At 38.9% G+C, this 15,850-nt stretch overlaps 1 protein-coding gene across 1 annotated transcript in view; it reads left to right on the top strand.

Moving 5' to 3' along the window:
• Positions 1–217: 217 nt before the first annotated feature.
• Positions 218–15,850, top strand: part of SPG11 (SPG11 vesicle trafficking associated, spatacsin) — a gene marked incomplete at both ends in the record, with an annotated part of 73,716 nt that continues 58,083 nt past the window's right edge. The window contains 8 exons of the mRNA XM_084240144.1: positions 218–411; positions 3,679–3,860; positions 4,937–5,161; positions 6,569–6,770; positions 10,932–11,069; positions 11,257–11,705; positions 13,042–13,187; positions 14,664–14,796. Of these exons, the coding sequence (XP_084096270.1) occupies positions 218–411; positions 3,679–3,860; positions 4,937–5,161; positions 6,569–6,770; positions 10,932–11,069; positions 11,257–11,705; positions 13,042–13,187; positions 14,664–14,796 (1,669 nt within the window). The remainder of the gene's footprint in view (positions 412–3,678; positions 3,861–4,936; positions 5,162–6,568; positions 6,771–10,931; positions 11,070–11,256; positions 11,706–13,041; positions 13,188–14,663; positions 14,797–15,850) is intronic.

The following is a 15,850-nucleotide window of genomic DNA, read 5'->3' as shown; positions in this document are numbered from 1 at the left end:
GTGGGCTTGAGGCACACGCAGGTGAGGCGTGGCTGGTCTGACGGGCGCCGGCTCCACAGGTGGCCCCGGCCAGTCCCGAGGCAGCCAGCGGCCTACCGCACTGCGCATGCCCACGACGCAGTTACGCGCAGGTGACCGGAAACAGGGCGAGACCAAGATGGCTGCGGGGAAGGCGGCCGGAAGTACGGCTTCCCGCTGTCGCTGTTGCTTTGAAGCTATGGAGCGGGTTCTACCGATGTTGTTGGTGCCGGTGCCCGCCGACGCAAGCGGGCGCCTGGGATCCCGGGCGAAGTTGCACAAAGAACAGGAGGTTCTGGGGAGTCTGACGGCTGCAGGCAGCCTTCAGGTGCTTTCCTTGGCTCCGGGCGCCCGGGGCCGCGGTGGCTGCTGCCTGGACGGCCCGTTTCGGCAGTAAGTGCTGTAGGAGCTGCGCAGGGTTGCGAAGTTCGGGCCCTCGCCTTGGCTGGTCCCACTGTTGCCCTCTGACATGGAGGTAGCGGGAGGGGTGACCGCGCGGCTCCCGCCCGGCGCCCTTTCCCGGCGCGCGGCCTCGCTTCCGGGTTCCGGGTGGGCGGGGAGCGCGGCCCGCTGAGGCGCTGCCCCTGGTCCCCCCCAGAGAGGGTTACCCTGCACCCCGCTCTGTGCGTGTCGCTCCGTTAAAGATGCCAGCCGGGGTCATTTCTAAGTGGAATTTTCCTGCTACCTTTTTCTTGTCCCTGAAACAACTACCGATTTACTTCACTTAAGGGTGTTATTTTTTTCTCCTTCAAGGACAAAGTGTAGTTTGTTTGTTTATTCACTCAACATTAAGCACGTATGTTCACCTAGAAGCAGTGTCTTTTTTTTTTTAATATTTATTTATTCATACAAGCACTGGGTACAGTCAGAAGCGCGGGAGGGTGAGAGAATTCACCAGAGCCAGAGCAGGGAGCAGAGCAGGCAGAAGGACCGAAGGACACTGCTGAGGGGAGCAGCGGGTGGCAGGAGAGGTCTGCGCACCATGTGGGACCCTCCTCCGGTGGCCAGGGAGCAGCCAGGGATCGAACCGGCACCACAGAGGCTGGGGGCAGCTTCGCAACCCAGCGCTCAGCCGCTGCGCCACCCAGGAGGCCCTAGAAGCAGTGTCTTACATGAATGGGGACGGCAAGAAAACAAAACCAAGAAACTGTTGCAATAATATATTGCACCCTGCTTCTGTAACTCTCAAAATTTATTTATTTTATTTTAATTTTTTTAATTTAATTTTTTTTTAAGATTTATTTATTTATACAAGCACTGGGTACAGTCAGAAGCGCGGGAGGGTGAGAGGATTCACCAGAGCCAGAGCAGGGAACAGAACAGGCAGACTGACGAAATACACTGCTGAAGGGAGCAGCGGACACGTGGCTGCAGTGGTCAGCGCGCCATGTGGGACCCTCGCAGGCTGCTGGGGATGGAACTGGTGCTGCAGAGGCTGCGGAAGCTTCGCAGCCCGGCGCTCAACTGCTGCGCCACCGGGGAGGCCCAGCTCTCAAAATTTAAATTACTAAGTTTGGGAGAGCCCTCTGACTATTTGGAGTCTTTTCAATAATAAACATTTTAAAAGTGATCTTGCAATCTCCAGCTACTACAGTCTGCCTCTTAAGCTAGCAAGTATGTCACATAGTTGCCTCAAGTGGGTTTGAGGCAAACAAAGGTGAGACTTTGCTGGTGGGATGGTGGTTTTTGTTTCTTATTAAATCGGTGATTGCTTTTACCTGTGGTGCCTTCTCTATTCCTGATATGTAATCGCTAGGAAGAAGAATTTCTCCCAAGTGGAAGTTAGTTTATTCAACAGTATTAGGTACCTATGAACACAGCCCTGTAGAGAAAGAAATGAGGCAGAGAGAAAGAATCAGCAGCACTCTTTAAGTGAACCTGACAAGATAAGACTTAGACAGCCTGAAATAATGGAGCCATTCATAATCTCCTGCATGAAATTAATAGAAGGTCATGAAGGGCTTGCTTTTTATTTGAATTGAATTTTAATGAATTTTAATATGCTTTTCTCAAAGTGTTGTTGAAATCACTTTTCCTTTTACATTTAGTTCACTGAAAATTTCCATGTGGAGCGTAGCCCATTTGCTAATGATTTTAATAGTGTCACAGTTTTCTTTTTAAATATATTTTGTTTAACCTTTTCCATATTGAACATTTAGATTGTTTTATTACAAATTTTCAGTGTAAACTGTAAGGAATCAGGTGTTCAGGAAAAAAATCATCAGTCTAGGTATAAAGACATATGTAAAATATGTCACTTTTTCTCTAATAAGGCCTCTACCTTAAAGCCAAGTGTTTTTAGATACAAAACTTAGTACTCGATAGAGAAATTTTTTCTTTTTTTTTTCTTTTTAAAGATTTATTTATTTATAGAAGCACTGGGTACAGTCAAAAGCAGGGGAGGGTGAGAGAACTCACCAGAGCCAGAGCAGAGAGCATAATAGGCAGACTGACGAAGTACACTGCTGAGGGGAGCAGCGGGTGGCAGGAGAGGTCTGTGCGCCAAGTGGGACCCTCACTCGGTGGCTGGGTATTGAACCGGTGCTACAGAGGCTGCAGGCAGCTTCGCAGCCTAGCGCTCAACCGCTGTGCCACCTGTGAGGCCCTATAGAGAAATTTTTTTAAAGATGAAAGTTTATCAGCATTGTTGCCTCATCTCGTTGCATTGTTTTCAGATTTGGGGCTCTTATTTTTAAAATGTAATTTAATAAAATTTTATTTGAAGGTGTAGCAGCATTACTTCCCCTCCCCCGCTCCTGTAAGCCACTGCAGCACATTGACATCTGTACTGCTTTAAAAATTCTGTAACTGTGCTGTCCTCTATAGTTGCTGTTAGCCACATAGAACTAAAATTTTGTTCCTCATTTGCAGCACCTACATTTCAAGTGCTCAGTAGCCATATGTGACTGTTGATGACTGTACTGATCAGTGCAAATAAATAGACACAGAGTAATAGAAAGTTCTATTGAACAGAGCCATTTTATAATACACCATTTGATTCTTCAAAGTTTAGAAATACAAATAACCACTTTTCTTACATCATGTAAAGTACTTAAGTTAGCAAACACCTGTTTTGTTCATTGTGAACACCACCTCATATAAATACCCATATTGGTTGTTGAAACTTGATCTTGACATTTCCTTTAAACAATATTTAGGATTTAGGATAAATAAAACAACCATCATTTCTTGCTCCTTATCCCCTTTTTACCACACGCTCCTATATTTTTATGTTATCAAGAAGGAAGCTAAAGGGGAAGAAGCAGGACACCCTAAAGAAGTTTACATTCACTTAAGTTGGGTGTAGAGTTGATGCTTCCAAGTAAACTAAAGAACTGTTCTCTGTTCATTCTACCCTTTTCCCTTTCCTTTGTTGTTAAATATTATTGTGGATATAGCAAAATCAACAAACAACTATGAACCAGAGACACTCTATGGGGGAGTGGGGGGCGGGGAAAGGAGGGATTGGGGTCAAAATAAGGGGGTTGTAATTGTATGGAGAATACAAAAATAAAATTTAAATTAAAAAAAAATTACATAGAAATTGGCAAAAAATAAATAAAAGTTCCCAAATCTCAAAAAAAAAAAATAAGTAAAAGACATTAAACTGCTTTAAAAAAAATTATTGTGGATATAGGCTATAATAAACTTTTTTCTTAGCTTTGTATGGGAGGATTCTCATAACAGCACACCAGCAGACAAGCCCAGACTGCTCGCTGTTAGTGAAAATTATGAACTGCTCATATATGAATTTAATTTGAAAGATGGAAGATGTGATGCAACCGTTCAGTGGAGCTGTAGTGAGGAGACATTACAAAAGCTTATTGAAGATCACAATATCAGTAAGTATTTACAGGAGGTCTTGCAGTACTTTTACATCTGATGTTATATAACTTTATGTATTTCAAAAAAAGTTCTTACAGAGGTGAAATCAGGGAGAGAGATCTGCCTTGTCCATTATTGTAACCACTAGCCACATGGGCTATTGAGCACATAAAATATGGATACTGAATTTCTTCAGGTGTCAAGTACATACTAAAGTTTGAACACTTAGTGCTAAAAAATAAAATGCCTCATTAATAGTTTTTTGTATTAATTACATGTTGATAGGATATTTTGGATGCGGTGAAATAAAAAATGTATTCAAATTAATTTCACCTTTAAGTGCTTTAATGCTTTTTCTTAAATTTTTTTCACCAAAGTAACAATTGCGTATAACATTGTGTAGATTTCAATTGCACAGCATTATAAATCAGTATCTCTGTCTGCTATGTTATGTTTGCCACCAAAGTCTTGTCCATCCTTCACTATTCTCTATATAGTTGACCCCTCTTACTTGATTTACCCACCTCCCTTACCTTGCTATGTTCTGAGAGTTTTTGTTTATTTTATTTGTTCATTGTTTCTTCAGTGCAACTGGAAAATTTCAAATTCAGCATGTGGCTCACATTTGTGGCAGGTACTACATTTCTATTGGACAGTGCTGGTCTGGGCTGGTTACAGAGCTCTTTACTATTGATATGTCCTCTCCTGAGGGCTGCTGGAAGCTGAAATCAGAATACTCAGAGTTTTTTTTTTTTTAAGGCAGTAACATACTCCTCACCCATACAAACCGCTTTTTTTGTGTGTGTATGTGGGGGGGGGGGGTCCTATGGTAAATAAGCTTTTTTGAATCTTCTGGTTCCTATCAGATTGGCCCCAAACAGAAGGGACAGAGACATTTTAGGCCATCTTTATTTACCCCTTTATCTACCTTCCAATGACCACATGCTTAGATGGGTGCATTGGCAGTAATTGGCTAGAGTTGAACTAAGTTATGTACTGCTTTTTTGATTTATTTGTTTATGTTATGTTTACAAAATCCTTTTTACCGGTTGTATGATCCATGAGTTTGAAATAATATCCTTTTGTTTTATAGGTACTTCCATATTATCTTTGAAAATTCTGTCATTTCAAAATAACACATCCTTGCTATTCATCAACAAATGTATCATCCTACACCTTATATTTCCTGAAAGAGATGCTGAAATTAGAGTACTCAACTGTTTCACATTACCCTTGCCTGCACAGGCAGTGGATAGGATTATTGACACGCAGCTCTGCAGAGGAATTCTTTTTGTTTTGAGTAGTTTGGGCTGGATCTGTATCCTTGGCATTTAAAGATCCGATTGGCAGAGAAGAACAATACCTAGAAAGGTGAGCACTTTTAAGTGGTAGTTTTAGGGACTGGGGTGTAGATAAAATGGTTAATTTTTCAGTAAAACGTTTCAGGGATAAAGTTTTCATGAACTTAAAACCTAATTATATTGCCTTATAGTTCATTTAAATATTTTCTAGTATATACATATATTTCATCATGGTTATAATCATCCAAGTTATTGTGTTCTAATACTTGGCATTACTCACTTGTTCAAATATGCTCACTAAATAATCTATTTTGCACTTGTTCTGGGAAGGATTTGGGTGCTTGCTTATGAGACATTTTTATATATGAATATAAATTACCTCTTATCTCTAAAGATAATTCTGTCATATCAGCGAATCATATTTTGCTTAACCATTTTAGATTTGGTTTTGGAAAATATTACAGGTTTTTTTCTCTAGCAAATCTAAATTTCATCATCAAAATTATTTTGAAGACTTGAAAAATGATCCCTTATGACTTTAAAATTTTCATTTTTTAATTGAAGAATGTTTTTTTTTCTGTTTTAGGTAATCAATAGCCTGTACTAAAATTTCTTTGGTAAAAATATTGTAAAATACTAGATTAACTTTATTTTGTTGCCACGTTATATAGTTGTGTTGTCCAACATGGTAGTCAATAGGTTATGATTACTGAGCACTCGAAATTGGCTAGCATGACTAAGGAACTGAATTCTTCACTTTATATTAAATTTAAAAGCTGATACTTGATTCAGTTATTAGAGAACTTTAAATATGCACAGAACAACTTTGGTTGTTTCAAGTTCTTAAATGTAAATTTTATGAAGTCTAAATACAAATCAGATATTTCCAGTGAAAATTTAATGTTCACATTGAGAGTGCTCTAAGTGTAAAATACCAGATTTTGAACACTTACATAACAAATGAAAATATTTCATATTTCATTAGAAAATTTGAAATTTGAAATGAAAATTTGAAAATATTTCAAATTTTTGTATTACATTTTGAGATAATTTGGTAGGCTAAATGGGATATATTAAAAATAGGTTTCTTTGTACTTTTTAAATAAGGTTACTAGAAAATTTATAACGACAAATGAGTCACATTATATTTCTCTTGGGCAGCTCTGTGGAAACATTAGCAGTGTCTGAGGGCCTGGCACAGAGTGGGTATTCACCAACTATTGTTGAATGAATTCTATCAGGTGGCTTATTGAGTTACCAACTTCACAGTCACCTGGTTACTAAAATGAAGGCTGTTTTAGTGTTCTATCTTCTGTTACTCTACTACAAGGATGGAGTAATGAAGTCTATAGCTTTACCCTATCTTGTGTTTTAAATGGTCAGGCATACTTAAGACTGGCATTTTCTTTAACTCAAACTCAAAGATATTTTTGACATCGTGGATGGTACACATGTAGCTCATGTGGATTTAGCACTTCACCAAGAAGATATGTGTAATGAGCAGCAGCAGGAGCCAGCCAAGATTTCTTCCTTTTCTTCGCTGAAAGTATCTCAAGATCTAGATGTTGCAGTGATTGTCAGCTCCTCCAACTCTGCAGTTGCTCTTAACTTAAACTTGTATTTCAGGTATGTAGACTATTGGGATTTCTAAGGACCAGAAGAGTTAAAAATGTACTTCTTAGCTTGCTTTATTTTACCAGTTTTCTCTATTCAGTTAGATCATGTTCTAGATACTACATAATTAAGGTTGTTACCACATAGTAATTGTGCAAATGCTCTCTGGCCCTTTTCACTTTGTATATCAAGTTTTGGTTTTGATTTATATGATATACTATTATATATAGCTAATATCATTTAAGTAAAAAAGTAATCAAGAACAATTTTAAAAGTCTTTGGCCATTATACAGTATCTACTCACATCTCACCCCGCATTAGGGTATAAGAGAAATAGCATTTACTTGGTGTTAGAATTCCAGGGTCCTAGATGCTTTGGGTATCACTATTCTCTCAAAAGACTCTGACAAGATATATTAAGCTAGCTTTCTCCAGCTGAGGACTTTCTCAGGTGTTTCCCTTTCCCTCGAAGGGACCAAACTTGTGACTATCTAAATTATCAAAAATTGATTGCCCCATGTGATGCTTTTTGATTTAGATATTCTAGTTGCTTCTGATTTTGTAACGTTTGAGTGGAGATGGTATATATGAGAGTATATGTGCGTCCACACACACAACCTATTCATTGCAACTTGCTTATCTAAAAGTAGGCCAGTCTGGGGGCCTCCCTGGTGGCCTAGGGGTTAAATCTCAGAGCTATCACCGCTACAGCAAGGGAAGTAACCCACATTTGGTGCAGCAGACCTTTCCTATCTTGCCCACTGCTCCCCTTAGCAATGTATTTCAGTTGATCTGCCTGTTCTGTTCCCCACTCTGTCGCTGGTGAATCCTTTCACCCCCCAATATGTCTGTCCTACACCCCAGTTCCTCTATGCATAAATAAATCTTTAAAAAAAAAAGGAAAATAAAAGTAGGCCATTTTATATTTTATGACTTCCAGTATTGAAGGCCATTCAAAAATATTGGGGTTTTTGGTCCCAATTTAATATGAGATGAGATAAACAAATCCTTGAGTAATTAGGACTATTCTTAGGTGAGGTTTATTGATTATTCATGTCACCAAAAAGGGTAACTCCATTTTTACCTACCTAGTAAAGCTTTTTTATCGCTATGATTTTTAAAATTTAAGTAGGCTTTTAATGCTTTTTTTAAAAAAAAATTTTGAGCAGGAATAATTAGCAAATTCTGTTGGTGTGCTTGTTATTGGTACAACGCTTTTACTGACTAAAACGTACCTTCTATCTGTAGAGTTCCCCCTTCGTCATCCACCTTGGAAAACAATTTTACAGGTGAGAAGGAAGGAAAGTCTACTCAGCTACTTTGGCCCTTAAGTGTTAGGTTCGAGTCCTGTGAATGGGCAAGACCCAAGGACATTCTGAGAGAGTAACCTGCACATTCCTTTGAGATTTTACTGAACTCAGCTACTGTAACATCAGCCAAAAAAGAGCTACTGCTCTGTTCCCTGTAGTAAATTTGGGAATCTGTCCCGTCTAACTGAGTGGTGTCTATTAATTATTTACATGAATGCTCTTAAACTGGTATAATTTCTGTGGAGTTGCTCTGAAATGTTTGTTTTTTTAAGATTTATTTATTTATGCATGCAAGAACTGGGGTCTAGGCCAGAGAGGTGGGGGAGGGGTGGGGAGCAGAACAGGTGAATCTACTGAAATACACTGCTGAGGGGAGCAGTGGGTGAGACAGGAGAGGTCTGCTGTGCCATGTGGGTTAACTTCCTGGCTGGGGATCTAACTTATGCCACAGTGACTGGCGATAGCTTGACAGTGCTGAGACTTTAATCCCTGTGCCACCAAGGAGGTCCTGAAATCTGAGTATTTTTATCTTTCCTGTCACCTGGCCCTAGCTCTTCTTTCCTGACATGCAATATCATTCCCCCATTTTTATTTTATCAAGTCCTATTCATTCTTTTTTTTTTTAAAGATTGATTTATTGGGCCTCCCTGGTGGCACCGTTGGTTGAGTGCCACACTGTGACGCTGTCCGCAGCCTCCACAGCGCGGGTTCAATCCGGGCCAGCCAGCGAGATCCTACATGGCGAAACAGACCTTTCCTGTCTCGCCCGCTGCTCCCCTCAGCAGTGTATTTCGTCAGTCTGCCTGTTCTGTTCCCTGCTCTGCCTCTGGTGAATCCTCTCACCCTCCCACACATCTGACCTGTAGCCTGGTTCTTGTATAAATAAATCTTTAAAAAAATATGCATACAAGAACTGGGGTACAGGCCAGAGATGGGGGTGGTGGTGAGAGGATTCACCAGAGACAGAGTGGGGAACAGAACAGGCAGATCAACTGGAATACACTGCTGAGGGGTGTACAGCAGGCAAGTCAGGAGAGGTCTGCTTCGCCATATGGGTTGCTCCCTGGCCGGCTGGGGATCAAATTTGTGCTGCAGTGGCTGCGGATAGCTTCATAGGTCGCGTCTTAACCCCTTGAGCCACCAGGGAGGCCCAAGTCCTATTCATTCTTTGAAATCTACCTCTTTCATGAAGACTTTCCTTACTGAAATCTCTTCTGCTGGTAATTTTATACTCATTTTATAATTTTTCTCCACTTCGAACATCGGTGGCACTTCTGCTTTGAACTACATTTGAGCACTTAATTATAGTCTTAAATTATTTCCTTAAGTTTTTCTTGGTCTCTCTAGAGTTTGTAAGCTCCTTGAGGACTCTAGCATGGTTTGCTTTTTCAATTCATTATCAGTGACTTTTTCTTTCACTTTACCTTAGCTCTCCATTCCTTTTGTCATTATTTCAAATTTCATTTTATTATTTCTCACCCCACATCACTGTTCAGTACATCTTTCTGATCACAGTTTCCCAAACTAACACCTCACTTAAGTACACATACTTCATCTGTCATCTGATTTCATTGGGATTTCCCCTTCGTTGACCTACTCTTGAGGCTGCTTCTGTCTTCACTTCCCTTTATTTCAGCTTAGTTTCTGGGGCCCACCATTTCTTATGTGCGCTCTAAACTTTTCAATTCTGCCCTGTGGTAGCACTTGGTCTGACAAAAAAAAATTTTTTTTTCTTTAAATTCTGCCTTCTCAGTGTCTGCACCCATACAATGGAGCACTTGTGAGACAACCATAAGGGAAAATTGATTCTACTCCAAGTTCACATTCACTACCTTCCACTGGTCTCAAGATTGCCTGGAAAATTTGTGTTTTTTCCATGAGCACATTCTTTACAGCAATGTTTTTAAACTTCTATTTATTCCTTTACCCTGGACTCCTCCTATTTTATAAAGAAAATAAAACCCATCTTATGGGAGCTTCCTTAGTTACTCACATTACATTAGAAACCCACTTTCCTGCCCCATCTCTTTTGTCTTCCCTCCTGTTTTAATGGAGATAGTTCCCCTCCTATGAAGGTAAATCCCCCTGTGTGTTCAGGATCCTGTTTCTTCCTTTTCAGGCACCATTTTCCATTTCCTCTCGTTTTCCTCTATCGCTAATCTCATATATATTAGATCAACATTGAGTTAATCACCAGGACCAAGGGGTTCTACCTCATAAATATTTTCTTTTTTAAATATTTATTTTGTAGAAGACCTGGGGTGTAGGCCAGAGGTGATGGGAGTGAGAGGATTCCCCTGACACAGAGTGGGGAGCAGAACAGATGGATTTACTGAAATACACTGTTAAGGGGAGCAGTGGGTGAGACAGGAGAGGTCTGCTGCACCATATGTGGGTTAGCTCCCTGACTGTGGATTGAACTCAGGTCTCAACAGTGATAGTGCACTGAGACTTCACCCTTAGGCCACCAGGGAGGCCTCTCATAAATGTTTCTTGAATTTGTCTTCCTTTCTTAATTTCTCTGTCATCACTGATCCATACCACTGTCATTTCTTACCTGAACTTGCTTGGGGTTTATTTACTTCATAGGGTTGTTGAAAGGTTTAAATAAGATGATTTATGTTGTTTTCATCATAACACCTGCAGTATAGTAGACACCTATTTCTTCATATGAGCTAACTGTTCTTAAGGATCAGATTCTTGAGGTTGACTTTCACTCTGCCATAAGCAATGAAGATAAGGAATTCTGTTTAGGGAAACTTACTGTGCATACTATTTCTTCTCTGTAACACTCCTCCCACCCCATTTTTAACAGGTTTGGGTTTGGTCATTATTTTTTATTTGGATCTCATTTTAAAATTAGGCAATACCCAGGACATCTACTACGTGAAAGAACTCCAGAAGACCTTCCTGTTGAAGTACCCAAGGGGATAGATGAAGATGATCCTATTAATTCTGACTACAACATGAAACTGACCAACTTTTCCTTCCAAGTTGATAGGTACAGAAATCTCCTTTTTGGATTTACTTTATTACTACCATTTTTTTCCCACCATGCTAGTAGCATACTTTTTCACTAAAGATCTTTTCAGAGGTACATGCTTTTTTTTAAAAAAGATCTTTGGCCTGGTTTATTATTTTGCTTAGTTCCTTTGACAATAATAGTTGAATTCTACCTTATCTTCCAGGTCTTGGAAAGCCCAGTTATCATCATTGGATGAAACTCTAAAGAACTCCAAACTGGAGGTTTCCCATGGCATTCCATGGTTTCAGGATATTTTGCATGTGGAGTCCTCAGATTCTGGTAACAACAGAACTAGTATGCCAGGCTGGACCTCCACTCCCCAGGATGTAATGCACAGCCAGTATAATTTTACACAGAAATACGATACCAAGACCAGTGATCCTGGAAGATCATGGAAGATCATGCACATCAATGAACAAGAGGAACCCATCAAGCTTAAATGTCTGTCTGTGACAGGATTTACTGCTCTGTTTACTTGGGCAGTGGAAAGTACGGGTTGCACCATTGTCCTTTGGGATTTGGAGACCCAGGCCATGCAGTGTTTTCCTCTTGGCAAAAAGTGTATTCCTGTAGACAGCAGTGGAGACCAACAACTGTGCCTTGTTTTGACAGGTGAGTCTTGTATCAGATTAACAGCTGTTGCTGAGAGGTATGCTTTCTTAACTTTTGTATTTCACATAAGGGCTTTTGTATTTTTTTATTTTTGCTGCTCTAGTTGTGTTAGTTCCCACTCTCACCTCAAGATTTAATCTTGCATGAAATTAGGTGTTACTCCTAGTAAGGTGTCATGTTCAATTTTTTAATTAAGGTTATTTCTGCTCAGCTAAATGCTAATATACTAAGTCAGAGGAAGTTTGAGAGTAACAAAAGTTAGTTTTAATCCAGGGAGTATTCAGTTGAGTTCAGTGTGGACAAGCAAAGGTTGCAAGCTGGCTGCTTGTAGGCCATGTGTGGAATGTAGATTTATTTTGTTTGCTTGCACTATCTAGGCTTTTTAAAAAGATTTTATTTTGGGGCCTCCCTGGTGGCGCAGGAGTTAAGGACAGCGCTATCAAGGTATCACCAGCCACTGTAGCAAAAGTTCGATCCCCGGCCAGGGAGCCACCCACATGGTGCAGCAGACCTCTCCTACCTTGCACACTGCTCCCCTCAGCAGTGTATTTCAGTAGATCTGCCTGTTCTGTTCCCCACTCTGCCTCTGGTGAATCTTTTCACCCTCCACACCTCTGGCTTACACCCAGTTCTTGTATGCATAAATAAATAAATCTTTTTAAAAAAATATTTTATTTTTTATAAACATGAAAAATTAGAGGATTTCACACAAAATCTGCATTTCTACCTGTTAGCAAAAAAAATGGTAAGATATGGCAACACTGGATCTGCATTCCTGCAAAAATTCAATGGTTTGGAGCTAAACTTCAGTTCTGTTAGGTGAGCCATTTTCTTTCTCGTTAGGTTCTTCTTACGCTTCTTTCACCACCTTGGTTCCTGTAAGCATTTAGGTTTGATATTTCTGAAATTCATTCATTCAGCATTTATGCTATAACGTCCTGTTCAATATTATCATTGAACTAATCATGTTTTTTCTTCAACTTTCAAATTTTGATAATCATTTATTTCTGTATGTCAAGAGCATGCTTTTATTTTCATAAACCATCAATGTGACATCTCTATAAAAAACTAGATTCCAGATGTTGATACTGCAAAAGTAATATCAAATGAAAAGTGACATTTAGTAGGATGCATTGCTCTTAGAAGAATTTAGCTGTGTTTAGTGTTTCAAAAGTAACTCTTCTTTAAAAACATTAAAACATCATCAATGGTGCTCAATGTCCAATAAAATATATTTGTAATTATAGAGCTAAAGTATTGAATAATTTCAAATTAATTCCTAACACTGATACCTAAATCCTTACAATTTACTAAAGCTAACTTGTTTTTTCTGTAGAAAATGGACTTTCTCTGATTTTGTTTGGTTTGACTCAAGAGGAATTTTTAAATAGACTGATGATACATGGAAGCGCCAGCACTGTGGACTCTCTTTGCCGTCTCAACGGTTGGGGTAGATGCTCCATCCCCATACATGCGCTAGAGGTAACAAATTATATGTCCGTAGAATTTTGCATGATTGTTTTCTGTCATTTTTTGACTGATCATTATTTGACTAAAGACTTAGGAGAATTCATTTAACCTAACCCCCCAAAGAAGTATTATCTTGGGGCCTCCCTGGTGGCGCAGCGATTGAGCGCTGGGTTGTGAAGCTGTTCGCAGACTGCGGCGCGGGTTCTATCCCTGCGTGCTGGCGAGGGTCCCACATGGCGCAGCAGACCTCTGCTGTCTGGCCTGCTGCTCCCCTCAGCAGTGTGTTTTGTCAGTCTGCCTGTTCTGTTCCCCGCTCTGTCTCTGGTGAATCCTCTCACCCTCCCACGCATCTGGCCTGTACCTCAGTTCTTGTATAAATAAATAAATAAATCTTTTAAAAAAATAATAATTATTTTCCATTGGAAATGTCTATTTAGACATACACCTTTTTTTATTTATTTTTATTTTATTTAGTGACCTTTTTCACACCCATATAGATTACTATTTGTCTCAGCACTATTTTAGGGTAAAAGTTCTTCCTATTATCACTAGCTGAAATGTCTTATGTATCAAGTTTCCATACATGCACAAGTTTGTTTTGAGGCTGTATGCTGTCCCATTGGCCCTTGTCTATTCTTCAACCAATTCTATCTTGTCTTAATTATACATCCCTCACCTTATTCTTTAAGAATGTCTTTGTTATTCTTTCTCCCTTTATCCTCTTCCATGTCTTAGACTCAGTTTATCAAGTTTCATGGAAAACTATTAGAATTTTGATTAAGATTTTATCCAATCTGCCTATTAAGTTTGGAAGAATTGACATCTGTTTTGGCTGCTGCATTTTAAATTTTTAAAAAAATTTTATTTGTCATTCATTTACAAAAATCTAAAAGTTGGAGAGTACAACTTCACACTTCAACATGTGTACATGCTTTACTTGCTCTCTACCAAAGCTCCAGTGCCAATATACTATCCTCTTACCCTCTCTACCCTCTCTTTCTCCCCCACCACCACACCCTCCCCCCAAACCCCAAAGCTGGCAACAACCATAGTTTTCACAGAGTTCAAGGTGTTTGTTTTCTTTGGTTGTTTGTATTTCACAAATGAGAAAAACCATATGGTAAATTTTTAGACATTATAGGCTACTCTATTTTCTGTGGCTGCTACTCAGATATGCCTGATCCCCAAGAAGCTAGTTTTTGGATGGCTTTAGAATGGTACTGGAAGGGTTTTTAAATCTAATCTGTTTCTACTGAAGTAGAAACTCAAGGTGCAGAAATGTTATAGAAACTTGCCCCGATTTTATCATCATTGTAAGAATCTTCACTAGAATTCAGGTACTCTCCTCTTTAGATAAAAGATAACCTTGTATCTCCTTTTGTCTCAATATTTTAAGTTCTAGAATTTAAAAAAATTGTAATTGTTTCCTGATTTTTTGTAATTTAATTTTTCTTATTGTAATTTTTTCCTGCTTTTCTTCCTTTTCAGGCTGGATTAGAAAATCGTCAGCTGGACACAGTAGATTTCTTTTTGAAAAGCAAGGAAAATCTTTTGAATCCATCCTCAAAATCTTCTGAAACTGAAGAGTTTGATCACTTTCCATCCCATTTATATTTAAGAAGTAAGTAGAAAAAAGAGACGTATACATTTATGTCATTTTATCTTTTCAGTCACTTTCAAAATATTATTGTGTTTTCTGATTGGTTATTTACTTGCCAAAACTAAGCCATGAGATTTTTATACTTTGTGGGAACTTGAGTTGTAAGAATCTGTTAATGTTCTCATTATAAAGTGAAGTGTTTGTGGTTCATTTACTGTACAATGATTTCTGTTTTTAGTACATGAGAAAGAGATGGTCTTTCAAATTCAAGAGAATTTTATTCAAAAGAGAATAAAATTCATTTGCAAAATTGTCCACTCTTGCAGTTGTCTGAGATATAAAATGACAATGTAGCCAGCTGAATTGTGGATTGGGAATTGTTATAAGAATTTTCGGCTTGATTCATCTGCTTTCTTGCTACATTACCAATACCTCTTTTCAAGATTTTGGTTTTCCTTTTTAATAGATAGGAAACCTAGCTTTTATTCTTGGACCAGGTAGCCAGGCAAATCTTCTTAGAAGGATAGGATAATAAAAAATATCCTTCTTAAAAGGGTAGAATAGTGTTTTCCCCTGTATGTACAGTTTTATGATATTTTTTTCCCACTTATTATGAACTTCTTTCATGTTAATAGATATACTTGTTATTTATGATAGCATAGAATTTCATTATATGGACATTATCATACCTTCCAAACTCCTATTAGACTTTAGATTGATTACAGACATACACAGTGTGTGTATGTTATGTATATAATTTCACATATGTACAATTATTGGGACAAATTTCTAGATAATGGAATTTCTAGGTCAAAGAGATAAAATTTACGTTCTTAAACATAATTTACTGTGTCTTTTAGGAAAGTTTTATCAATTTGTATTTTAGTTACATGAGAAAATGACAACTTTTTTTCTTTTTTTTAAAGATTTATTTATTTATTTATACAAGCACAGGGTACAGTCAGAAGTGTGGGAGGGTGAGAGAATTCACCAGAGCTAGAGCGGGGAGCAGAACAGGCAGACTGACGAAATACACTGCTGAGGGGAGCAGCGGGCACTGCAGGGCACGGCATGT

This window comes from Talpa europaea (genome assembly GCF_964194135.1).
Source record: "Talpa europaea genome assembly, chromosome: 8".
In the NCBI taxonomy this organism is placed as follows: Eukaryota; Metazoa; Chordata; class Mammalia; order Eulipotyphla; family Talpidae; genus Talpa; species Talpa europaea.
The sequence above is the reverse complement of the archived record's forward strand: the minus strand, read 5'-3'. Positions and strand labels throughout refer to the sequence as shown.